The sequence below is a fragment of the Onychomys torridus genome, chromosome 11, assembly GCF_903995425.1.
Source record: "Onychomys torridus chromosome 11, mOncTor1.1, whole genome shotgun sequence".
NCBI classification, from domain to species: domain Eukaryota; kingdom Metazoa; phylum Chordata; class Mammalia; order Rodentia; family Cricetidae; genus Onychomys; species Onychomys torridus.
Genome location: NC_050453.1, coordinates 8,489,222 through 8,517,061, shown reverse-complemented (window position 1 = coordinate 8,517,061; position 27,840 = coordinate 8,489,222). Strand labels below are relative to the sequence as shown.

The 27,840-nt window shown below is 39.0% G+C and overlaps 1 protein-coding gene across 1 annotated transcript in view; it reads right to left on the bottom strand.

The window, feature by feature from the left end:
* Positions 1-27,840, bottom strand: part of Spata17 (spermatogenesis associated 17) — a 171,108-nt gene that overhangs the window by 55,824 nt on the left and 87,444 nt on the right. The window contains 2 exon segments of the mRNA XM_036202045.1: positions 9,367-9,515; positions 14,086-14,292. Coding sequence (XP_036057938.1) covers positions 9,367-9,515; positions 14,086-14,292 — 356 coding nt within the window.

Below are 27,840 nucleotides of genomic sequence, written 5' to 3'. Positions count from 1 at the left end.
AACAAATTACCCTTTTCCCCTTACAACTGTTTAATTTTCCCTCTTTTCATATAATCTTATTACTGTCATTCATAATTCTAGGTTTTTCACCAACCCATTTATTTTTAGTGACAGTTAATTCAAATCTTCAAATCATGAAGCTCAATCTCCTATTGATTCAAGCCTCAGACCTTCAATCTTGCTTAGACTTTGTCCGTTACACTCCATCTGTCCAGCATTCTCTGTGTATCGCCTACCTTTCTAGCCCCTTTTCTGTTCTGTCTTCCTCTCCCGTTCTGTCTCTGTGCTTCTGTCTCTCTCCTGTGCTCTTCTTGAAAAGTTGACCCATTGTGCATCCTTAGAACCTAGTTTAACTCTCTTCTCCTCGACAGCTGAATCCACTTATTCCAACCACTCTTGTTTCTCCAACATTAAGGAAGGTATTTATTTCCATACAATTATCACTTTGAAACACAGAGATATAGGGATGGAAGATACAGCGTACTTGGATGGGATTCCCCTTTTAGGAGGGTACAAGTGAAATATAATGTTTGTGGTGATAGAAGCACACAAGGCAACACACAACAGAGGAAGGCTATGTTTGTTCATGCCTGTGTGTATGTTGGTGCTCTTCACTCAAGAAAGCTGGGCATGGTGGCCATTAGGCTGTTGTCTGCCAGAATGATTAAGGAAGGGTGAGATCATAGAGTCAGGAAGCTGGTAATGGTTATTTAATGTGTGTGTGTGAGTGTGTGTGTGTGTGTGTGTGTGTGTGTGTGTGAGAGAGAGAGAGAGAGAGAGAGAGAGAGAGAGTTGCTCTGCCAATTGCTTAAATTAACAAGAACTATTAACAAGAATCAACAAGACATATTTTCCAAACATGTATTCCTATGAGCTGAACTATCTGTGATCCAAAGTCTGACTCTGTGTCTATACTTGTAAACCCCAAGGCAATATACACTTCAGTCTCCTTGACTAAGAACCACTGACCTAACACTAAAGCAAATTCTAGAAACCTGTATCTAATCTCTGTATAGCTTTTCCTGGGAGGGGGGGTGCATCTTTTCATCACCATGGTTTTAGTCAACAACTTTACACTGATGATTTCTATATCTCCACGTACAGACACATGTCTTTAACACAAAATAATGTTTTTCCAATTTGCACTAGTGACATTCAGCAGGTCCACAGTAGGGAACTCAAATAAGAAGAAGTGCTACTGCACAACACAATTCATCTTATCAATCAACTGCCTATCTTATTAATCCACCTATACTCGCTTCCTATTTATGTTTACATTAAGATCATCACCATTTAGTCAGTCATCTAAGTCAGAAGTCATCAAGTCAATCAGGAATCTTTACTCATAGTGTCATAAGGAGTGTATCTGCCTAACATGACAATGCTCCCCAAATCCATACTTGATTCCTGTGTTGAAGGCATATGTCCATTGATTTAATACATCTTTGTCCCAAGCATACTATTTGAGTGAGCCAGTTTGATAATTCAAGTTAAGTAAAATAAACGCTCTATCACAAGTATGGCTGGAAAACCATCAGCTATGTTTTCTGTAGTAAAGTTTCACAGGGTGCCTATGAGAACAGAGTGAACCCCTGAGCTGTGTGCTTCCAGCATAGGAATGGCTTCATCCATGCCATCTCCTATGTTCCTGTCCTCGCTTTGCTCAGTTAACTGTTCAGCCTTCAGGTCTCTTCTGTCTTTCACACACTTTTGAACTCTAAATTGAAATGCAGTAGGTATTATATGAGTGTATACAAGGGTTATTAGAGAATGGAAGTCTAGGTGTTAAAATGTTTACTAATAAAAAGATATGAGTATGAAACAGAAATTCCACAGATTCCCAGCACTCAAAACTGAGTCAGTAAACTTTCCCTTTGTATGTCAGTCACTGTATTGAAAGAGTCCTTCAGTTATAACAAAGCCTGAGAGGAAAACTAGAACATCTCTCAGTTATTTGTCTTATTCCATAGACTATGTGTAATATTCTCAACTATATAGCTAGGCTAGATATAAATGACAAATTACAGAAATGATGCAAAAGTCAAACTTCTTTAGATTTTGAGGTCTTTACGGATAAAAAAGAACTCTAGTGGTCTGTGGTCATTCATTGAAGACAGTTTTGTTTCTTCCAAGGAGCATGGTCAACAAGAGAGTGTAACTCTTCCCACATGCTGGTGAATACAGGGTTCTTTTAGACAGACTCTAAAGCTTCTTAAAGGCTTATTATCATCATGCTCCCCAGTGCTATGAAGAACCAGAACTTCATCAGAAAAATTAAGCTAGAAAAACGAAGGCAGAACGTTGTGACTTCTCACTGGAAATTAGCTGGAAGAGGCCTAGGAATCCTTATCAACAGAATAATCAGGCTCAGTGGTACCCCAAAGCACCCGCTGGGCAATGCAATTGCACAGAAACTGCTCTCCTATCACTGCTTGCTTGGAGTAGTCTGTATTAAAGGAGTTAGCTAATTTCATATTTTAACTTTAAAGGGCTCTGCTGATTAATAAATGCTGCACACTGTGCTAGTAATTAACATAAGTGGAAGAGTTACAAATAAAAGTTGAATTGTTAAGGCAACATCAAAAATATATGATAATCCTTGTGATCATAATATATAGCAACAGTTCAGAAATGTGGAAATTACAAAGGTCCGAAGTGTTTGTTTAATCACACGAGTAAAGAAGTTATGCGATGTATTCTTTCTTCCCTTGTCAGCACTCTCCAATGATAAATGCAGACAGACCTCTTACCCATATGCAGCATATTTTAATGTCCTTTAAAAGGCTGCTATTTTCACCTAGTTTTTAACTTTTCCTAAAACATTTTGCCTATATAGTGCCCATAATAAAAAGATACTGGTCTTTAGAAAAGGTCTAGAAGTGAGTATTTCAGCATTTACTAGGGGTCTCATCTAAGTCAAGTTGGAAATGTGCAGGACATGAAAACAGATAAAATTCATGTTTTGCATATTTTCTCAATTAGTTCAACAGTGCTTTGGGGGAGCTCAAGAGTCAGAGTTGCTAATTTACTTTGCTACTACATATTTATAGGCTAGCTCTCATTTTACCTGCTCTGAATAATTATTACATAATAAACTTGACTTTTTCTAAAAGAACAATTATTCCTCTGATCCAGGGTTATCTAGCATATATAACCAACTAGAGACAGCTATTGCATTGGTGATGTGCAGATTCTTGTCTTTCCAGTTGTGGGTCTTCCCTTTAGAAGCTGAGCCATCTCTCCAGCCCAGGATGCAGAGTCTAAAATAGAAATGTGCATGTCTACACCATGATGTGCTCTTCTGAGGGAAGGGCCTACTTGCTGCCACATGTTTCCATCTTCTATGCTTTTACCCCAAAGCTATGAAAGAATCTTGAGTCCCTGTCTCCAAAGGATCTCCCAAGTTTAGTTCAGGCTTATAATTAATCTCAACACCTAATCTGGACCTTCAGATTTGAGCACCTTTAGGGAGAGATTTTATATTTTTTTGACACTGTTATAAATCACTGCATATTTTGTGGCTTACACACAAATTTAGTAGTAAGATTCAGAAGGTCAGAAGTCTGAGAGGAGTGTCACTGAGCTCAAATGGAGTCCCTGGAAGGATGCCTTCCTTGTTGAGGCTCTAGGAATAATTATGGTTTGGATCTGAAATGTCTCTAACAGGCTTATGGGCTTGAAGGTTTAGTCTTGGTATAACTCTAACCAAGGTGGTGAAAACTTGTATACTGAACATGTTAAGACACAGAAGACAGAAAATGAAGATGGAAAAATTTCCTGTGCCCATGGATTGGTAGGATTAGTATTGTAAAATTTGCCATCTTACCAAAAGCAATCTACAGATTGAATGTAATACCCATCAAAATTCTAACACAAATTTTCATAGAAACTAAAAAACAATCTTAAACTTCTTATGAAAACAAGTACTGTTGTTTATTTTTACTCTTTCAGGGGGCCTGACACCCAGCTCCCAAATAAATCTTAAGGCTTAAGGTGTTTTAGACAGGCACAGTAACACAGCTTTACAGAGTTAAACAAATGTAACATGAACAAAAGTAACACACCTTAAAATAATATTTTACTACAAACAAGCAAACAAAAAAGCTGGGATAACTAAACCAACAACAAAAATAACTGCTACAAGTATCATTACCCCAGATTTCAAGTTGTATTACAGAGCATAAAGTGAAAACAGGATGATATTGGATAGAAACAAACACATTGATCGACAGTATCAAAGGGAAGATGAGGACGTAAGTCCATATACCTACAGACAAACTAGAGAAAAAGACAGCATCTTCAACATGGTGCTGATCACATGGGATGGCTGCATGTAGAATTAAAGGAATCAAGGACTTCAACATAAGACCAGCTACTCTGAATCTATTAGAAGTGAAATGGGGAACAGACTTGAACTCATGGCCACAGAAAAGGACTTTCTGAATAGGACACTGACAGCACAGGCACTAAGACCAGTAAAGGAAAGCATCATTTGGACAAAGCAGCAGCCTACACAATGGGAAAAGATCTTTACCATTTATACCTATGACACAGGATTAGTATCTAGAATATATAAAGAACTAAAAAAGTCTGAATAGCAACAAAACAAACTTTGGGCTTTATCAATTTTTGTCTTATGGGTTTTTTGTTTGTTTATTTCAATGTTCATTTTTGTGCTCTTGTGGGATTTTTGTCTTTTAATTGTTTTATTTCTGATACTTGTTTTGTTGTTGTTGTTGAGAGGGAGAGAGAAAAATAACAAAGTTGGGTAGGTAGGGATGTGTGAGAGGATTTGTGGGGTAGGAAATGTGATCGAAATACATTGTATGAAGTATATTTTCATTTAAAAAAAAAAGCCATAGAAAGTTTTGGGCCAAATAAAATAGCATGATTTGATTTCATTAGTAAAACTGGGGGAGTAAGGTAGAAGGCATTTTATGGCCATTAAAACAGGGAATTGCAGATTCTTCCATTAAGACTTGAAGTAGAAAGAAGAAGGGCTGAATTTGAAAGCTCCTTGTAAAATGGAGGAGAGAGAGACCCACAGCCCACCTTGAGCAGGCAGGCGGGGCCACAATTCACATTCAGTCAAGGACAAGGAGGCCAGTGTGTCAGGCACTAAGTCTTAGACGTTTAGTGAGTTACAAATGAAGATGGAGCTGAAAATTTAATTTTGGAGTGCAGAAGCAAATCTTGGACTTGTAGAAACCATTGGCAATGATGTGGTAGCTGAAGTCTCTCACACAGAAACAACAACTTACAGATCATATTCATATGAGATGATGTCTGACATCAGCTGATCTCACTACCTTCCAACACCACTACTGTAATACTTTCCAAACCAGCTTCACTGAACACAGTATTTCTTCCTAAATGCATCATTATCCATGACTTGTCCTGTTGTTGTTACAAAATTCCTTCACAGGAGGGAAATTGATACTTACATGTGTCACACTGTATGGACAGTCTTCTTTTACATTCATTTAAGGACCCACATCCACTGAATGGTGGAACCCACATTTAAAGTGAGCCCATTCACCTCATTTAATACCACTGGATACCAACAGACATTGCTTGAAACCCTAAGCTCTGATTTGGGACTGTTCTGTTATGAACTGTAAAATGATTCCTATCCATACAAAGTCTTTCCACTCTTAACCTGTCACAGAGATTTAATTACTGAAAACATGGCCCTTTGTGACCTCTTTCCAAACTTTTTCTCTAATTGTGGAAACAATGTCACATGTACACAAACATATTCTGATTGCTTCCTACACTGTTCTGCCTAGTCTCCCTTCTGTGTCAACCTCACTTGACTACCAGTTCCTTCTCCAGACTCATGACTGTGGGCTCTGGAAAACAATGACTTGTAACAATTTCTTGTGTGTACTGGGAATTCTCCATATGTAAGTATCAAATTCATGTATTTCTGCATTATGTTGTGCTAAAATGTTTGATTTTGAAAAACACTGTTTGAGTTGCCGACAAGTTTCATTTAAAAAGGCTTCCATGAATTTAGCTTGGGATTAAAACCATTCCCAATGGGTTTTGAAATGGCTCTAAATATACTTCTGCCATTTTGTAAGATGTATTTATGCAAAGCTGTAATGTCAGCACTGATGATTTGAAAATCAAAATGCCAGTCAACTTTGAAAAGTGCTGAAGATAGTGTTTCCTGCAGATTCAAATATTCAACCAACTCAATTCTTTATATAAAAACAAACAACCACTTCCATCTTATTATTCCCAGTTTGCTTAACCTTTAATATGTGGTAAATTGTACATATAAAATTATTTTAAAATAAATTCTTTTGTGGTTTACTATCAGTTATTTGTATGTCTATATATTTATACACTTGGGGTCAAATACAAATTTCTTGAGCTTAAAAAGGGATAATGAGTGGTGAAAGTTTCTGTGGCCCATAAACTAGTATAGTATGTGAAGCCAAGCCTGTGTTTGTAATGTGACTTCCTCCCACTTCTCAGAGAGCTGTTGTGCAGAAGTATGATGCCTGTAGCATATGCAAAGTGTGTGTGTGTGTGTGTGTGTGTGTGTGTGTGTGTGTGTATGTGTGTGTGTGTTGTGTGGTTTATATGCAATTGTGTGTGTGGGTGTATGCTCCTATGTGTGGTTGTGGGTGCCAGAAGAAGACACTGGATGTCCTTTCTGCCTAGTTTCTTCAAACAAGGTGTCTCACTGAACCCAAAACTAGACTAGCAGAGAACCACCCCAGTGACTTCCTTTCTGTCCCTCAAAATTTAGTGTTACAGACGCACACAGTCACCTTTTGAGCATGTGTGCTGGGGATTTGAAATCTGGTTCTCTGCATGCAACAAATACTATTGCCCTCAGAGCAATCTTTCCCAGCACTGATAATTAATAATTAGTTTTTATTTAGATCCTTCTAAATTATTAGCCCTCCTAGTACAATCTTTTAAGGTAACATTTCTATCCCTGTGACAGACAGGGAAATAGAGGCGTGGCATGGTGAAATTACTTTCCAAAGAGTCATAAGAGCACACTGCTGATGTTGGAGGGGGGCAAGGTTTGAACTTGCATCATGCAAATTCCTCCTAATAAAATGTAATGTCATCTTCATGATGACATGAAGGCAAAAGGTACTGTACATCAATGCAGTGCTATGGCTCTAGTCCTTATGATCAGAAGTAAAGCTCTGCCTCTCCTGACTGATACATAGATGGTCACTGAACAAGCCTCAGGCTGGTAACAAGCATCCTGCCTTTGACTTCTGGCAATTTGTTAATGTAGAAAGAGGGTCTTCAACATTTAAAACATACATCTCTGTGTAAGTGTAAAGTTCTTTCTATTATTTTATCATGAACTTATCATTAACAGAGAAGTAAAGCCTCGCTCTAACATTTCTACACAAGATACAATTGTGGATTATCCACCATACAAAAATGCAGTTGTTTCAGAATACGTTACAAAGCATCAGGATTTGAAACCTCCTACAATGGAACGAACCTTGGACTAACTATTGAAAGTGATTGCTTATCAGATAAGCTGCCAAAAGCATAAATGGTCTGAACTTCTCAGTGAGTCTTCAGCAATTCTGACTTAGCTTATTTCTGACAGGCTTGTTGATCTTGGAAATCCTGTTAAGTATCCAAATGCTTCAGCATGAAGGGTCTTCATGAAGACCACAGGGACACATGTTACTTACATGTGGTCTGTGGGAAGTCTCCAAACACCTTCCTTTGGGAATAACACTGATGCTTGATCATGTAAGGCTGACCAAGAAAATTCTAAGAAAAGACATCATGATATGTTTGAAAAGCATCGACTTCTCCATGAGCATCAATGAGATAACCAACAGAATCAATCATTTTGGTAGTGAGTCTTCCCTTTCATAAACTTTGCATGGTTGAAAATAGAAAAGTAATTGTGAGCTGGGTGTAGTGGTACATGTGAAACCAGCACAGACAGGACAAGGAAGGAGATACCAAGCTTAAGGCTAGCCTGGGCTACATGGTGAGGACCCATCTCAAAATAAAAGTAAAATAATTTCAGGACATAGCTCTTTATGTATTCATGACTAAGCTATATATTTTTGCCTAAATTTGAGCCACAGAATCTTATGTAATTCCTGAGGTAAATATATGTATTTTCCCCAAAACTAATAGGTCAAGGTATTTTTTTCTTATTTTTGATATATTGGGGTAACTTGGCCAGATATTGAAAGAATCTGCTAAATGTCCTATAGTTATTTTCACAACTAATAGTGGTTCTAAAATGAAAACCTAGACAATTTCTTTGGGTGCATGCCCATTTTATCTTGAAGTTTGTGAACATTTTTATTTTTCAATATCTGTTCAAAATTTCTTTATCCTAAGGAGTCCTATGTATATTTCTTGACTGATAAAATGATCAAAAACCCACTGTGAAGGAGAAATGTCATTCTTGTTTCTTTATGCAACATATTTTAATGCACTTGTAATTACTATTATATAAGTTATTGCCATGTAACATACAGTGATGGTTAGTAGTTATTTTGTATGGCATTTTATATATTATAGTATGCTATTATATAGAAATTTATAGTAGTAGTTTGTATCATATTAAATTATTACATTATAATTAAAATCACTTGTATTATTACCATTATCATTTAGTACATGAAATGCTAAAACACTGTTAAGATACACTGCAATAATAATTACATGAGACAGTATGGGATAATAACAATAAGACCATTCTAGATTACAATGGTCCATTATAAATTACATGTGACTCTATTGTGCACAAAGCACCTTAAGAGAAAGGGAACATCAAAGAGAAGAATGTTATGTGTTAAGGCCTAAGTCACCAACACTATTAAAATAATTTACACTGAATATGCTGACAGATTAGCCTCTGTTTTTACTTATTCTCCTCAGTCTAAACTTAGCTCTTCCATTGCACCTGATGTAAGAAACTGTGTTGCACTGTTATGTTCAAACACAGCTAGTCCACAGAAGATGTGCTTATTCTATTATGTTATTTTGAAAGCATCATAAATAAAGATGCATTCATTAGACACTTCAAGATTTTAGCTTCAGACATGCACAATTGTCATTTTCCCTCTGAAAGCACAACTGGTATGCCTCTCCTTTGAGAAGCACACACACAAATAGAATTTTAGGGGAGTGGCATATGGATTTGCATTTTCCCTGTGAGTGGAGTATATACAATCTACCATCAATATTGCCCTCACAACATTGTGTGCTGTAAAATGATTGCAACTCAATGAGCAGAGAATGACTTTACTTTTCTGCACAAATAAGGAAAGCATTGCCTATAAAATTAGGTCAACAGGAAATACTGGAAGATTGGAATCAGCAAATACAACCCGAGTAAGCACTCACATCTTGTCGCTCACATTGCGCATCCGTTCCTCTTGCTTAAATGCCTCCCTGGCCAGCTTTAAGTGGTTGATAGGTTCTGCCACCCTCAGGGTGGGCTCCAAAGGCTTGTAACGCTGCTGCAGGACTTCACTGATGTCTCGGAAGGGTCCCTAACAAGACAGGGGGACAAATGTGTTCCACTATGGAAGAGTCCCAGACACATTGACAACTGTGGTGCTGAACTACTAAACATAATAAGTTTATTCAATTATTTTTTAAAACATTTTTTCTCAGAAATAAAATAAGCAAATACAAGAACAAGAACATCAGCCAGGCAGTGGTGGCACATGCCTTTAATACCAGCATCTAAGAGGCTGAGGCAGGAAAATCTCTGAGTTCAAGGCCAGCCCAGTCTACAGAGCAAGTTCCAGGACTGCACAGAGAAGCCCTGTCTCAAAAACAAATAAAAAATATCTCCTAAAACTGTCCTCTCTCATGAAAGTGACTGTCTTAAAACTGTTTCAGATCAGCAGAAGTCCCCATCATGTCAAGAAGGTTTTCATGTGTGCACTAGCAAACTCACAGTTCTAGGTTGCTCTATATTGTAATTTTACAGGCACACTTTTCCCAAACAACTGAAGTATGTACTTTCCCTTTTTAAGTTAGGAAAAACAAGAGAAGATTGTGAGCTTTAACTTTCTAAAAATTCTCCTATTTTAAACAAAAGCCTTCCTGTGGGTGTTAAATCTTTTATTTACTTGTTGGTTTCTTAAACATAAATGCCCCACTGTTCATCCTTGTTTTATCTGAATTCTTATTCTCAGTGGCACTGGAACTAAGGGCAGTCTCTCAGGGCTACCACTGAGAGAGGAAAGAGTCCACGGATGAGCCTGGGTGACTCTTGGCACAGCCTTCTGTAAAGGAAGGTGAGGAGTTACACTTGGCACCCAAGCCCACTGGTTGGCCAGCCGTCATCCTGATCAGCCTAGGTGAGCCAAAGGCAGCTCCGGAATTTGCTGTGTTGTTAACGACATACTGTTTTATATTTTTTTTCACCACTGTGTTAGAGAGGAATAATACAAAATGGACAAAGATTTCTAATCTCATTCTTTATTCTTAAAAATGTCTCCTTTAGCTGGGTTATTACTAAGAGTCGCAGCTGGAGCTTCTGTGAGCGCTGAGTGAAGACTGTGGGGCTAATAAAAAGAAATGATTCACGCCTCATTTATGTTCACTTATGTTTTACATTAATAGAAACCAATAATAGGAACCAGTTACCATAAAAGTCATGGACCGTAAATAACACAAATGGCAGATCAGTATCATCTAGTACTTTCCGCAGCTGGACAGGAGGATTGCTATATTTGAAAGTGGTTAATGGATTTGTATTGGAAGTTTGCTTTTTAAAGACACATGATCATGATTCCAATCTGTTATAAAGAAATAGAAAGTCTTAAACTGGACTCTTTGCTCTTTAACAAATACAATGGTTAAAGAATTGATATTTGGTTGTGTACTAAGTGCCAGTCATATGTGGAAGTCAGAGTAATAACAGGATTTCCTTTAGGGTATGGAGTACAACACTCAGTGTGGCATTACAAATAAGATATATCTCAAAAGTGGCAGGATGTTATTTGTTTCAGAAATAGAATTTAAAGGGCTTTGGACAATAGAAACATCAAAGAAATAAGAGTTCAGAAGTTGAGACCGACCAGGTCAGCAGACACTTTAAACATCTGTTGGAATACACACACACACACACACACACACACACACACACACACACACACACACACACACATCTACCTCTGTCTCCCTTACTACCTGTCTGGAGCTCAGTAGTTCTCTTGAGTGTAGAGCTGTCAGAGGAACCTTGTTTAAGCAAGTGCGTAAGGAGAATGAGCTTCCTCTTCTGGGTACCTGGCAGAGCTTCTTGACCATGTCAGGCTCCTTGTCTCACTCTCAGTCAGCACTCTGCCTCTGTGCTCAATGGTACGCCTCCTTGGTTAGTAAACTTGACCTATGGTGACTCTTTTTGCCACAGCTTCTGTTAGCCATCTTTAAGATCTCAGGCACATCCTGTCCCACTCATTCCCGATGTGATACAGGTTACTACATTTGGGAAATAACTTCAAATTTTAGATATTTCCATTGTCATCACTTTAACCAACAATTCCTGGAATGTGTGGCCATCTAAGGCTCAACCTGATCCTATGGGTTCTTCTTGTATTCTCAGCCGAAACTTCACAGTGTTTAATTTTGCCTTGCCTCCATCCAGGTCTTGGGTATGAAAATCAAATGCATTTCTGTTTTATGATCAATGTTATTGCATAGTTACCCTTTATTTCAAAGTGTTTATCAAAGTTTAATAATGAAGTTTTAACTTAGCAGAGTTGTCTCATATATTCAAGAAATCATCTTCCAAATTCCAAATGCTGTGTTCAAATACTGGCATCTGGGCAGTCTTAAATGTCCTCAAATGTATAGACCCTGTTATTACTGAATAAAGGAAAAGCTGCTCAGCCAGTGATTACACAGCAGTCCTACTGTGAATAAAAAGGAAGCCATGAGTAAAGAGAGAAGAAAGGACCCAAAGGAAGAAACAAGACTAACAAAAAGAGAAGAAAGAAAGAATGTTAAAAATGGAAAAGGAAAGAAGGTAAGAAAGAACAAGATGGGAGGGTATATGCAGAGAAAGAAAGGGATGTAAAGTAAAGGAGAGAAAAAAACAAATAAAAGTAAATGACAAGAAATTAAATGAGAGAAAAGCAAAAAAAGAGAAAAGAGGAAGAAATGAGAAGCGAATAGAATGTATATTATCAGTAGAGATGTTCTATGATTCCCTTTAAAATGTAAAAATAACAGCTAATAGTACTTATTTTGTTAGTAGTTTTGAGAGGAAAATATTTAAATAAAGGCAATGAGGGTTTATTTACAGAGAACAGAAATATATCACAGATAATTATAGATATATTATCTATATTTTATAGATATTATAGATATATTATCTATATATTATAGATATCTATATATCATAGATAATTATATAGCAATGTAGGAAGTTTTAATGCTGCAGAATTCAGGTTGGTCTTACTAAGAGGCCGACTCAGTGTCAGGCAGGGTCAGTGTCAGATGTCTCCAGTAGGCCCTGCTTCATGCTATTCACTGTTCTGAGTGTTCTCTTGTTCTTGGATGGAAATAGCCCTCTCATCTTGAAAAAATAGAACAGGGCAGAGGTCATGGGATATCAGCTCTGGCTTCTGTTTTGAAAGCTTCCGGCCTCTTGCTCTAGGATGGCTCTCTTTGAAGGAAGTCAGAGGCCATGCCGTGGGGCAACTTTGTGGAGTGGACACTGTGAGGAAGGTCAACAACATGGTAACAACTAGCAATGTGGATGAAGGAGCCAACCAAGAGGATCTCTCTGCCTTCCTGTCCTTACAGCCCATTCAAGTCTTCAGAGGAAGCCACAGCCTGGTTGAGCCCCAACTACACTCATGAGAAAACTAGTTTCAGATGTACTAGCCTAGGGATGCTATAAAAAGGCAAATGCATTTTGGTTTAAGCCTTTATGTTTTCTATTTATGGCCATTGATTATTCAAGGATGGAACACAGAAGCAAGCCTGGGTAGGGAGTCAATGCACAGAGGTTTAACCTGCAGAGTCAAGGCCAATCTAGCTGCAGATTGACACTAACCAAAGGCAGCTGCCTTGTGCAGCTGAAATATTGGAGGGTTCACAGAGTTGTCCCTTATGGGACTTCAGGATCATAATAAATATCCTTCCCTCTCTCCAAGTCTACCCAGCAGCCTAACTTCTCATACCTAACTCTATCACAAACCAGATATAGCCAAGATTTCCTGTCTGTGCTATGAATCTTGGAGTATCTCCAAATCTCAAACTGGAACTTTTTAAATGATTCAAATGAAAGTCATATTTCAAATGGTACATACAACATGTGTATCATCTGAAAACAGGTTATGTTAAGTCAGCTGGAGAGCACATAAACATAAAAAAATCCAGCAATAATGGATTACTGCAGGTAAAACTGTAATTTACATAAAACAGTCCAGCATTTCTGCAAATAACCCATGTTCTAAATCCATACTCAGTACAATGCCCAACATCAGGAGACCACTTACCAAATCTTATTTAAAGTTAAGTCTTTATAAGAAAGATCTTTTTTTAAAAAAAAAATCATTTTTAATCACTCAACACCATGGAAAGAGTAAAAACACTTGCCATGGGATGGAAGAAAATACTTGCAAGCCATTTTACTTAGTAGTGTGTAGTGTGTTGTCAAAAACATGGTATCCACTTTGTGAGTTATTTTTAAAGTAGCTAACATAAAAGTGATCATGTCTTTTGAGCCATGACTGGATAAACAGTTGGGCAATTACATATGATGAGACTATATGCATATAATTTTAAAAAGGTGACACTCTGACATATTCTGACGAGCCTTAAGTGCACTGTGATAAGTGAAATAGGCCAGGATGGGACTCAGAAAAAGAGAACTGGAGAGCGTTTTGAAGAGGCTGAGGTTGGCAAGATAGAAAGAGTTTGTATGTAGCTAAACAGCAGTCGTCAGCCCACGGTGTGAATGAGCCCGGTGTTAAGAAAACATGTGCTGGAAAATGGTGACATTTACAGATGTCATGATACGCATACTTCACCACAGGAAGAGGCTAGAAGAGAAAGAATAAGAAATTAATGACAGATTCACATGGGTCTGCGTGGTACCTGACACCGCTTCTTGTTGATAGGTGGCAGACTTGCCGACTGAGGGAAGGAGCGGGCACTGGTGCATGCCAGCCAGTTGCTGAAGCTGTGGTAGGACTTGGTCTTCACATTGGTGGCTGGTTGGCGCCCTAAGGGCTTTGCCTTCTGTAACCGCAGCTCCCATGGGTCAGGCTGTTTTCGGAAAGGTGAATTGTATATACCTGGAATCTAAAGAAGAACACAGCTTCTTTAATTTTCATATGAAATGAAATTTTCATGCATTTAAGGGAGAAATAGTTTAAACTTAATCTTTGGTGCTTAATCAGGGTTGGGTTTACCAGAGGGGAATTTAGAGAGCACTGACCCTTTGTATTTGTATTTAGACCAACAATCTTTGCAGCTTTCAGGATTGTATAATAAATGTTTTAAAAACTCAGTCTGAAATTGTATTTGAAAAAAAGTAATAGAGGAGTCTTAAGCCATCCATTTTGTATTCTTGACCGATATGTTTTAAACTTTATCTGTAAGCCATACCATCGTTCACATGAAGGCAAATGTGCAATGTCTAATTAAGTACTCAATAAATACTTGATTATTTGAATTACTGATAACTACACGCCCAAATGGTGTCTGTTTTGAGTGCTGTGTTTGGATAGTCACTCTGATTTCACATCCATATGGGATACTCTTTATCTCTCCAACTCTCACTGCACTTAATGGGCACGTCAGGTGTCCTGCTTCTGCAGTGTCATGTTGGCCTTGCTGCTCTGTGCATGGCTCTGTCACACGCTGCATCCCAACAGTTGAGACTTGGTACAGCACATGCTGGGCTACAGAGGCTCTGCACACAATGTGTGACAAATGTGACATTCAAGTGTAGCAGCTGTCCATTTTCTATAAACCTCATGTTATCTGAGTCACAAACTGTGCAGAACTCTAGTTCGATATGACTATATTTTGGTGACATTAGATTTCCACAGAAGCATAATCAAAACACATGCACATAAGTATACACATGTATGTATAAATACCAGTCATGCAAATTCATATTTGTAGGGAAAAGTAAAAATTTCAAGGATGGCATGATTGGTGCCTTTGTAGACACTGAACTATATAAAAAAAATTATTAAACTTTTCTGCTATTCCTAAAAGAAACAGACTTTTCTTTTATGCTGTAACTAATCCATAAACATCCCTGATCATATGTTACTTTGGGGGAGCAACAGCCCTATGGTAGTACTAGGTAGGACGGCTGTCTTTGAAAAACTGATCAAGAAAAGCTTGCCTTTTTCTGGTTTTTCGAGACAGCATTTCACTGTGTAGCTTTGGTGTCTGTCCTGGATCTTGCTCTGTAGACCAGGCTGGCCTCAAACTCACAGAGATCTGTCTGCCTCTGCCTTCCAAGTGCTGGGATTAAAGGCGTGCGCCACCACTGCCTGGCAAAGTTTAACATTTCTAACCAACAATTCAGCAAGTGTTGGTTCCTGTCCTATACCCACCCTAGCCTTTTTTCCAATTCTTCCTTGCTAACTTGGAGGTACCACTCTACTCCACTATCATCCATTACATACGTCACTACTTCAGAGTTATCTTTGTGTATCAGTTTTCCACATCAAGCAAGCAGAGAGCAGGGCAGTGCAGTAGTTATTTTGGCAACCTCAGGGTCTACCAAGATGCAAGATACATAACAGCCAGTAAATAAATGAATCTGCACACCCAGCCATTCAGGAAAGTGCACCACATTTTGTTTGACTCTAGTTCCAAAGCAGTGGAAGCACACGAATGAAGGCTTGAGACCAACAGTTGCGATCCTGTTCTCCAACACATTGTTCAGATTTACTTTCTAAGACGCCATGGTTAGACCAACTCCAGTCACCTCAGACTTAACCTTTCCTACTTTTAATGAAGGACTAAATTTTATTGTATGTAAAATAAAGTTAACACAACTGCATTTTATGTCTAAAACTATTTTCAAACTTTGATATTGACTCCTTAATATGTGTGATACTATGTTTTAGAATGATTTTTAAGTTATTTTAGTATAAGGGTAACACACTTTCGTTACTATAGAAAACACAAGGTGGTTGGATACCTGAATAAAGCAAATGGCAGTGAAGGGACATATGTACATGTAAGTCTATAGTAGTTTTAGTGGCCACTCAGCTGAGGGTAAGTCTCCAGACAGTTTTTAGAATGCTTTTCTAGTTTTTAGAATGCTTTTCTAGTTTGTCAAGAATGTACTGAGGAGGAGAAAGAACAACACATTTTAGATTAAACAGATGATTTTGACATAAGAACTACATCATATGCTCTCTGAAAAAGATACAAGAGAATAAATACCATTTTGGTTGGTGGCAGTCTAATTGGAAATCTGTTAATTTACTTTACTGCCCAAGTTTCCATAGCCTTATAGATTAAGTTGTGAGAGTCCTAAATTTAGCTAAAGGTTGTCATTTACCATTTCCAGTCTCCCCGGGCCTGAGGAGCTGCTAGCACCTGTATTAACTTCGCCCCATTAGGAATCTTGATCTCCTCGTGCATTTTCACGCACGTGTGTACACAGGCAGGATGGGAGATGCAAATAGTCTGACAGACATGATAGCTTCCTTAAATTATACTTTGCAACTATATAGAGACCTCCTCCTGTGTATTCTCTTTGCAATTTAAATAAAATATAGATAGAGAATATATTTTAATTGAATTTCAAATGTATCATTTAAAATCTTCAAGGTGTCAGTATTTTAAAAATTACTACATTAGCTAACTTACCTCAGTAAAAGCAGTTTGGCCCTCCTGGACTTCCCACAGCAGGCAAATACCTATTTACTGCTATAGTTGCCGTTTAATTATTAGTTCTTTAAGTAAGCAAATGCTTAACAATGTCTCATTGTCTCACCTGCCACATTCCACACCTGAAAGCTGGTTAAGAAGAATGGTGTGCTGTGAGTCACAGAAGCCATAGTAACCCCCAGGAGACCTTCTACTTTCCCCATTTTGCACAACCTAGAAGGGCCACTGCCATGCTAGCTTTGGGGACTTCATTTTCAGCAATAATTTCCTAGAGTGACCAGCACTATGGGGAAATCTGTGCTAACTGTTTGAAAGGAGAGACAGAAAGAGAGAAGGCCTACACCTGAGTTATTTGCAGTACTGTCATGCTAACATTCCACTCAATAAGGCCTAGGAGCTCTCAGGAGGGGACTCTGCTAATAGCTTCTCACTGACCTCCTTGCAACAGGCCCGGCTGCTGACTGGTGGCCCAGTGGTGAAGACGGCAAATGAGGTGTGAAAGCTGTTTTTTTTTTAAAGGCTATGATTCTGAGTCGTCAAGAAAAAAAAAAGCGGGGGGGGGGGGGGGCAATGCGTTATATAATATATACATGCATACATATATATATATTTGTCCTGAATTCCCCCCTTCAGACCGTCTATCATGGGAACTTAAGCATGACCTAGAATATTAATTATGTCAGGTTGAGCAATGAGCAAATGTACCATTTGTTACCCAGTCACCCTTAGCCTTACATTAATATTTTGAACTATTCCATATTTCTAACAATCTATCAGCAGGCTCCTTTCTCCTCAGATTACTCTAATGCTTAAGTGCTAGAAGAGGAAGTATTTAAAGGTACAGCTGATTTGAAAGCAGAGGATGTGCTTGCTTACATGGAGCACCTGCTGTGCTGTCTCAGACCCTGTGTGATGCGGCTCTCTACATGGACCTTTGTTTCCTGAGGGATGCTGCAGTTTTACTTTTTCTCGTTTCTTTGTTATTGAGGTTTCCTCTCCGAACACATTTCTGTGAACTGAAGAGACTAGGAAACTGGATATGGACACCCTGGATTCCCACACTAGTTGCTGATGTTTCAATGTCAGGTTTCACCATTTGAGAAACAGTCATTTGCCCAGACCTGGAAGCTGCTTACCCTGAGAGTGAACAGAAGTGAACAGGCTAGTTCCGAGACTTCACCTTTTCCTTTCTGGAAACAGAAGTCACTCCAGTCACTCAGCAAAGAGAATCACAGATTACTACAAAAAGGACAAAATCTAAAAGCATTTTCAGGTCTCTAGATTTAAAGTCCATGAACACTGCAAGTGGTGCTCATTTCTCAAAGGAGGCCTACCTAAAATATGCTGTGTACGAAGTTTTTTTTTTCCTCTCCTTTTTAAAATTTATTACATTTGTGTTTTAATTTTACACATCAGCCATTGGTTCCCCTGTCCTCCCCCTCCTGCCCCCGCCTCTCCCCCAGCTCCTCCCCTCCATTCCCATCTCCTCCAGGGCCAAGACTCCCCTGGGGATTCATTTAAACCTGGTGGATTCAGTCCAGGCAGGTGTGTATGAAGTTTTAAGCAGATACAGCTTGAACAAAACATTAAGAAAACACAGTAGCAAAGAGCTCTAATGACAGAAGGAAAAGTGGGGCCTGAGTACGGAGTGAAATATTTGCCATGGTCGGGACTGCTGAACGAACAAGGGCAACACACTTCATCATAGCTATCAGGACACGTGTGCTAAGGGATTTACTAAACCCTACTCAGCAAGTAATTGCCCTGCTGTTAGGAGACAGAGTGTTCCCGAGCTGCCACAGCCGGGCGTTTAGGAGGCTGGCATACGATGGCTCCTGCTGAGGACCTAGAAGTAGCGTGGCCATTTCTCATATAGCACTTGTATCCCTCCTGCATCTCAGGCTGTACTCATCATGAGGCATTCACTAAAGTATATGTGATATGACATAAAGCCAATAAAAAAGACTGAAAACGCTAACCATGACTACCTAAACACGCTAGCTGTTTGTTTTACTTCAGTTAAGAGAATTCTATGGCCCAGGTAGTTTTTAGCTGTGTTAAACAGCAGAAAGCTTTGCTACACTTGTCTTATTTTTTTTCAAGCATATTTGCTTAAAACTTAGGAACCCAATGTATTTCACACAGGCTTCCTTTTGTTGCTACTTGTCACTGTAGCCCTGAGCTGGAGCACTTGCTGATCATACACACCAGGTACTACATACTACCTGTCCTTAGCCCTACTACCACACAAAGAGAACAGAACTGAACAGGAAAGAAAAGAAAGAGAAGGGAAGAAAGGGAAATTGTAGAAAGGGAAGAAGAAAAGTTGAATTTTTAAAGGTTTTCATCAAATTAGAGTGAAGCCCTGTTACTGCAGACCTTAGAAGCCACCATTATGACCTGAAGGGGATGCTTGCAAGACTTCTAGGATCTCAAACTGTGCAGAGCAGCATTTAGGAGCTATTTTCCACTATTGTTGGCAGTGGCTTATGTGCTCACTTGGTGACCATTCCCCGAGAAGCTAGGTGGTGCTGTTGATGGGAGCAGTAGAATTGCATTCAACTGCACATCAGGAGAAGACCCCAGCACCATCAGGACTCAGCATGTCTGCAAAAGACCCCAGCACTCCTCAGGACTCAGCATGCCTTGAGAAGATCTCTAGGGCCATCAGAGCTTTGGTGCAAGGAGAGTTAGAAATGCTGGAGAATCCATCTAGAAACATCCCCTAGATATTATGTTGTGCCTGTTTTATTCTGGAGAAATTTTTGTTTTCTTCAAAGGTGTAGTGTCCTATTATTATTCTTACATGATCAGAGGAAAATATTTTAAAATGCTGCCTTTACTAAGTAAAAAATGTGCATTTTCAGAAATGAATTTACTATTTCCATTAATGTTATACATTAAAACATTTCCTGTGAAATGTTGATTAGAAGGAAGAAATTTAAATCCAATATTCCCTAGTGCCAATTAAAGTCAATAACTACAGAACACCTGCCAACTTGCTCCATCTCTGTGCGCACAGAGAAACTCGGACTCAGGCCTGAGTCCATTCTTGGGAGGAAGGGGAGGTTTGACTTTCTAAGATGCATGGTAACATTCCATAGCTGATGGTACACATCTTCTGGTGCCTGTTATCAATGATATAGAACGTGATGTGGGAACTGAATCTCTGTGGCAAAAATACCCGAATTTGTTCTAAAGCTAGGTAGAATTTTGTAATAGAAATGGGAGAAAGGCATTGAGACCAAGAGAATAACTGAAGAAGTCGGGGAGGGGGAGATCTGAGGAAACAGTCAGGGGACATGAAGTTGGCCACTTGTGGCTTGAGGCTGTTGCCAAAAATCATCTTCAGAATGTTGAGAATCATCTCTTGTCTTTTCAAGCTTTCTCCCCCATGTGGCTACTTTGGGAACATATAAACATTTCTGTTTGTCTAACCTCACCTTCCTGTCCACCCTGTAATTCTAATGAGTGGAAAGCACACATTCCCCATTCTCCTGTTTTCCCTGATGCTGTCTCTTTGACCTTCACTGACGCAGTGAAGAGAAGTTTTCAGTCCGGTGTGCAGAAGGTCCTCCTGCCTAGGTATGCTCCTGCCTCCCTCCTCTTGAAAGTCAGCCTGACAATGGAAAGCAAATATCCTCTCTCAACTTCCTTTTCATGCAAAGCGATGGGGCTGTTTTCCTTGCTTTACTAAGAGGAGAAGGCAATGGGACTGTTTTCCTTGCTTTACTAAGAGGAGAAGTATGGAATCACACAGAATCCAAGTCATTACTGACACAGTGTCCAGATTTACAAAGCAGACACAATCCATCTTTCTCTGATTGGTTCTGAACTCAAGCAGGGAAAGGTGTTTGGGATTAGGTTCTGAGACCTTTCTTTCTCTTCCGAGCCAGGTCTCTACCCCAATTAGTCCATCACAGGTCTTTGGGGAAAATCCTCCCTCCTTTCTGTTATCAAATGAATAGGCATTGCAGATGGTGCTAAATATACCAACAAATAGCCAGCCTATTTCTGTCATTTGGAACATAACACACCCACTTTTTTTCACTAACATGAATATTATTAATCAAAAGAATGGTTAGTAGCTAATTTGAGAGTAAGATGCCAAAGACACATTTTTCTTACTTTTTTCCCATCTGACTTACATGTACATTGAATGAATTTCATTTGTTTCAGAATTACAGCTGCTTCCTGGACAGCAGAGGTAACAAATAATTAGATTCAATTACACATTTACTTCTCTCTAAATGGCTCCTTTAAAGAAAAAAAAAATACATTGCCTAAAACCTGTACCTATGGGCCCAGAAACCTACGCTTGCCTTATGGTCAAGAGGACCCCACATGTCAAATATGTTCTCCCCTTGCCCCCACTGCACCATGGATGAAGGAACTAATAACTAACTTCCATAATGCAGGAAAAGGCAATGGTGTTGATTGTGCTGCCTAGTTCTTGCTTTCAGGCTAACAGGAATGTTCAGAGTATGTCTTCCAGTGCCCAGGAGCAAACCTGTGAGGTGGGTCCTTTTTCTGCCCCCATTGAATCCATTAAGAGACACAGCTAGATCAGAGTGTGGATTTCAGATTCACTCTGCCTAGTATATGACCTGGCATGATTTGGTCTGTCTAGAATCTCTAATGGTGTTAGTGGCCCCTCTCTCTGTTCTTTATATACAAGATTTGCCCTTTAAAGAACTCACAAGAATATATTTGTGCAAATATAGATATCACTTTCAAAGCTATTATAGACTTCAAATGATTTTTTTAATGTTTTTTAATTCAAAGATATAAACCAAGTGATTAGGAATAAAATCTAAACTACTTGTTTTGAATCTAAAAGCATTGTAAGTCAGAGTTCAGATCTAGAGTATAAAATGTTAATGCCTACATGAAATATCAGTACCAGGAGATGGAGACATTTTAGGATCAATGCAAGTTCAAGGCCAGCCAGGGCCCTACAAGAAACTCTGTATGGGTTCACCTACACTGTAAGGAGTTGGTGTAATCCCAATAGTGGAGGGAAGTGTTATATTCAAGTGTAAAACAAGGAGGGAAGTGTGTCTTAGTGATTAGGGAAACTCAATTTCAATGTTCATGCAGTAGTTGACAGGGATAGTGATTTTAGTATAGTTATGTAAATATCAACCCAGATAGAATAACTGAGTCAATTCAATGATATAAGATCTACAGAGGTTAAGGACATTGTCAGTCAGACTATGTGCTTAGTATGGAGGAATCCCTAGGTTCAGTTTCTAGCACTGAAAGATATGTATGCATGCATGTGTAACAAATATATACTGTTTCTTGACCTTTTAGCTAAGATCAAGTGTAAAACATTATTTTAATGATTCAGAGTTTTTTGATATGCACATACATGTGCACATGCTTTAATGGCAAATGAAGGACAAATGTGAATACATTTAAAAGAAAAATAGCAAAAGTATTTAATAGCTTTGGCTCTATATGCTGAGGTGTGAGAGAGGTGGTCAGTTCAGTATGTTTGGGATTAAGCTTAAAAAACTGATAAATTGAATATATGTATAATTTGGGTTTAGTTAGTGATATTTACATAAGTTTTGTTTTTTGTTTTTTTTCCAAATGTTCTTGAATCTCTACATAGTGGCAGCTCCCAGTTATAGCATACCACCCACTGTACAGACTCAGCCAGGAGAGAAGATGCTCCACAGGCTGTACTGAAATGTGGTCCTGAGGTGTGTGCATATTAGAAAGGCATGCACTGCAGCCTGCATGGCCTGAGCCTACTCTGGAAAATTACTCCAATATCCATAGAAATTGTAAGAACAAAATTTAATTCTTATTATTTCCTATCTAAAACTGAGAGATCTCGTCTCAAAAAATGTGTGTGGTAGCATAGACCTTTAATCCAAGCACTCAGGAGGCAGAGGCAGGCAGATCTCTGTGAGTTCAAAGCCAACCTGGATACAGAGTAAGTTCCAAGACAGGCTCCAAAGCTACACAGAGAAACCCTGTCTCGAAAAACCAAAAAAGAAAAGAAAAGGAGTCCAAGGTATAATAGATATAATACATCATGCAACCTCTCCACAGGAATCAAAACTTAGATTAATATTACTAGAGGAGAGAATGAATAATTCTCTTGTCACTTCTGAAAGTGTAACAAAATTATTGTCACAACATAGAGAACAAATAATATAGAGCTCAGTCAAGCAGTTAATCAAAGTAGTTATATTTGGGACTGTGAGCGGCTGAATGCTGTTGGACTTTTAATATTTTATATAAATTTGAAATGGTACATCATTATACTAATTTCTTCCCTCTCCTCCTTCCTCCATCTCTTCCACCTCCCTCTTCCTTCTCCTCCTCTTCCTTTCCTTTCCTTTGCTTCCTCTTCCTCCTCTTTGCTTCCTCTTTTCTCCTTTTCATTACTGGAAATTGAAACCAGTACCTATGGGTTGGGGATTTAGCTCAGTGGTAGAGTGCTTGCCTAGCAATTCCAAGGCCCTGGGTTTGGTCCTCAGCTCAAAAAAAAAAAAAGAAACCAGTGCCTAAAGGGTGTGAAGCCAGGGCTCTCCCACTGATCTATATCCCAAGAAAAAATTCATTCATTTGGTTGCACTTAGAACTATATTACCAAAAACTGCAGCTCCAGAGGTCCTAGTCTTTGACCTCCAAGGGCACCATCACTCCCATGCACATTACCACCCTTCCACAGACACATAACTAAAAAAAAAAATCAATAAGACAAATAAGTTCAAAAAGTGGGTTCCAAAATCACATAAATTTCAGGCCCATAGCAGGATTCCATTTTTACTCACAAAAAAGGAAAGTTTTCATGTCTTCCTAAAAGAATCGTTTTAAAATTATTTTTATTAAAATTTTTATTTTATTATAAATCCATTTAAAATATTTTTATAGTGCTGCATGTTGAAAAAGAAACTACGTGTGGGGTGTTTGTGTGTGGCAGGGGGAGCCTAAAGCAATTTTCTAAGTTTCTGTCTCTCTTCAGTGGCTTCTGATTTTCATTTTGCTTCTGTCCACATTTTTGCCTGAATTTTTTAGATGTATTTGGTAATCAAGACAAGGGGGATAGAGCAGAGAAGTGACTAATTTGGTGACAACTTTTTCCCCCACTTAATTCTTTCTACTTAATGAGAATTGAGGATAATAATTGTCCTTGTTCATGTATTACAATATAATAAAAAGTACATATAACATGGGAGGGGGAGGAGGTAAAATATAAAAGCGAACACTGAGTTAATTCTCGTGCTAGTTCAGCCTTTGGTCTTTCCAAAGAGAGACTGACGAAGGAGAGAGATGATGACAGGGTGACATTCTGGTATGGACTGCTCAGTGGGAGGCAGAGTGAATGGCCAGGAAGGCCTTTTTGAACTATGTGTCCACGTGTCAGAGGTCAGGGGTCAGGTCTTTATCTACTGCACAGTCTTCTTGCAAGAATAAATCTACCAATCATCCAAAGGGGAAAAAATGACCAGACAACGTTTTGGTTAATGCCTCTGAGGTAATTTCTGCTTCACAGGACACTGTGAAGATAAATTCATAGAAACAGATAAATATGGCTTGAGTTTGCACATGGAATTTCCATAGCTGCCTATTTTATGCATGGATTTATTATCCTTTTATATAAATGTTCTAGTTTTTCTTCTATGAGTGTTCATGAGCTGATTGAATACATTTTTATAAGCACTGTCATGCCCTTCTGTAGGAAAAGAGTTTGGTGACGGAGCACTTATCTTCCAAGAAGGATCTCTTGATACTCAGAAATGGGAATGGAGTGTCTTGCATGGTAGCATTCATTTATTGATTATAGGTAGAACCTTGACTCAGTTTCTAGTGACTGAGTTCTACTGAGAACTCCAACATCATGGATTTTATTTAAGCTAGAGTATGCCCATGAGCAAATAGATGCATCTTTAAATTTTTAACCATCCTTTGGAAGAAGGGGCTTATTAATCAATCCCACAGGATCCCCTGCTTCTCAGCTAAATTCAGTATGCGCTTCTTCACATAAAATGTGAATAAAATGTCCCCCATGCCCAGAATGCTGGCTGATTTCTGTAATTCCAGCCCTTAGGAGGCAAGGGGGGGGGGATTTCTGTGATTTCTTTTTCTTTCTTTTTTTTTTTCTTTCTCTCTCTCTCTCTCTCTCTCTCTCTCTCTCTCTCTCTCTCTTTCTTTTTTTTTTGTTTGTCTTTGTTTTTTTCCAAGACAGGGTTTCTCTGTGTAGCTTTGTGCCTCTCCTGGAATTCACTCTGTAGCCCAGGCTAGCCTCGAACTCACAGAGATCTGCCTGCCTCTGCCTCCTGAGTGCTGGGATTAAAGTCATGTGCCACCACAGCCCAGTGAATTTCTGTTTTTTCAAGACCAGCCTGGGTTACACAGTGAGTTATGGAACACCCTAGGCTATGTATACAGTGAGATACTGTCTCCCACAATCCCCCAAAGCCATTACCCAAACCATACCTTTATCAATCTGTCTTAACTCCCAGCCCTCTTCAACTCCTGTAGAAATTTGCCTTAGCAAAATGATAGGTCATGAAAGAATTTAGAATCAGTAGCTGGGAATATATGATTCAGTAAGCAAATATAAGAAATACACAGTGTAAAGGAGCTAATAACTCAACTTGAGTAGTGGTGAGCCCTCCAAAATGATGGACAGTTTTCTCCTGAGCATCTGACTCACATTCATAAATACTTATTTTGTTGCCCAGGTGAATATATTCCATGGATTCCTTAAGCACTTTCATGCACTGAGATCCCTTCCCACCAAGCCTGTGTCTCTCACATCCTTATACTTTTGAGCTTGTTCTCGATTCCTGAGCAGACATTTGTCCCCCTTTCCTCTTATGAACTATTAACAATCTATCAGTTTTCACCAGTCTACACTAATAAGGACAGCTGACCAGTTAATGTGTTTCATTGATAAAGTAGTTTAATAGGAGGGAGGCAACCATCTTTCACGGGAAAGGTCAGTGTTGGTGGAAAGTTGCCCTTTTGTGACGAGAGCAGGACTCAATGTCCAGAATGTAACTAGCTGTAAGAAGTATCAGCTTCATCCGTGTGTAAGGAAATCCTTTTGGTGAGCTTTTCTTGAATAGAATGTCAGGCTGTGATGGGATGACCACACTGAGGAGCAAAGGAAGAAAGGACTGAGTAGACAGGGCGGAGGCAGATAGCGGAGGGTTGTCAATGTTTACGCTGAAAAGGAAGGATTGTTTTAAACATATTTTTATTAATTCTTTGAAAATTTCATATATGCATACAATGTATCTTGATCATATTCAACCCCAACTCCACCACAAATCCTCCCAGATTTACCCCAACAACCTTTCCATCTTTGTGTCTTCTTGTCTTCTTTTAAATTATTTTTAATAACCCATCCGGTTTAATCTGTGCTGCCATATGGTTGTGGGGCTACCAACTGGACCATGGTTGACCAACTAGGGGCCATACCCTTAAAACTGGCTGTCCTTCCCCAGCAGCCATCTGTTGTCTATAGCTTCTCAGTTAGGGGTGGTGGGGGAGTCTGTGAGCCCCTCTCCCCTACACACTAGAACATTGATGGCTTGACCTTGTGCGGGTCTGGTGTAGGCTATCACCGTACTGTAAGGTCATGAGTGGAAGACATCTCCTGCCATGTCCGGAAGACACTGCTTCACCCCAATCCTGTCTGAACTCTGGCTCTTACAGTTCTTCAGCTGGCTCTTCTCAATGTTCCCTGAGCCTTGGGGGAAGGGAGTGTGATACAGACAGCTCATTTATGGCTAAGCACTCCTCAGACATTTATTCTCTACACTTTCACTAGTTGTGAGTTTCTGCATTAACTGTCATCAACTGCATAAAAAATTTCTCTGGTAAGGTCTGAGAGCTGTGTTAATCTTTGGTTATACAAGCATTTTATCAAATAGAGAACATGGAACCTTTGGAGGCTTCCAAACTTCAAATGGAAAGGAAATAAGGGTATTTTTGAAAGATTAATCTGACTGAGGTAAGCATATTGGGATAAAGAGTAAAAGACTTAACTAAAAATAATAATTTCAGAGAACACTGAACTCGGGATGGGCATTCGAAAGCTGTCTTGAAGCACACACAGACCAAGGACATGGAAGATAGGAGAAAATGCAGGAAGTCAAAAAGGCACAACAGGAAAATACAACATAGAGAAAAGGGGCAACCAAGTGACCACAGGAGCCAAAATGTCCCCAGGTGAACGAAGTGGCCTCTAGGAAAGGATCAACAGGCACAAAAGTGTGCTCCAGCCACTAATGGTGACCTTGACCACAATTGCTCCTGAGCTTCCCTGTGACAGCAGGTGCTCCATCCTAAAGCACTGTCTACTGAGAAGCCTGTCCAAATACAGTATTCCCAAAGTCATGAGACATCTGCCCCAAATGCACCCAGACCACCACACATGAAAACAATGGCGTGTGCACACAGGGAGACTGCCATCTCTCTATGGCTCCATCTGAAGATAGAGGTGAAAGCTATAAACTAAGTCCTTAATGTACACCAGCTGAGAACCTCTCGGCTCATTGTCCTCAAGACAGGGTAGGAGGTAATATACAATTCAGAAAAATTAAATATTTCCAATTAAAAATTTCACCCCATAAGCTTTGTCTTGGAAACATGTTTCCCATTTAACAGACTACCAGTTTATTATGACTAGATCAAGTGTGAGTTTTAATTAAGATATAATCCCTCTTTATATAACTCAAATTTGGTATGGGTTTGATAAAAAAGGTGACTGCACACATTTTATTTTTTCAAATATTCAAGTCTTTCAAATTACAGTTTGTCAATAATGATCATAGCAAAGGGCCTTTTTGAAAAATCACAAAACTGATAAGAATTACTTTTGTACCCATATGGAAATTGCCAGTGTAAGGGAAAACATCAAAAAGTATTATGTAGATAATATGAAAACTATTTCTATAATACACTTCCATTTGAATACGTGTTACCAATCAAAGGCCACTAAATAAAATAGGC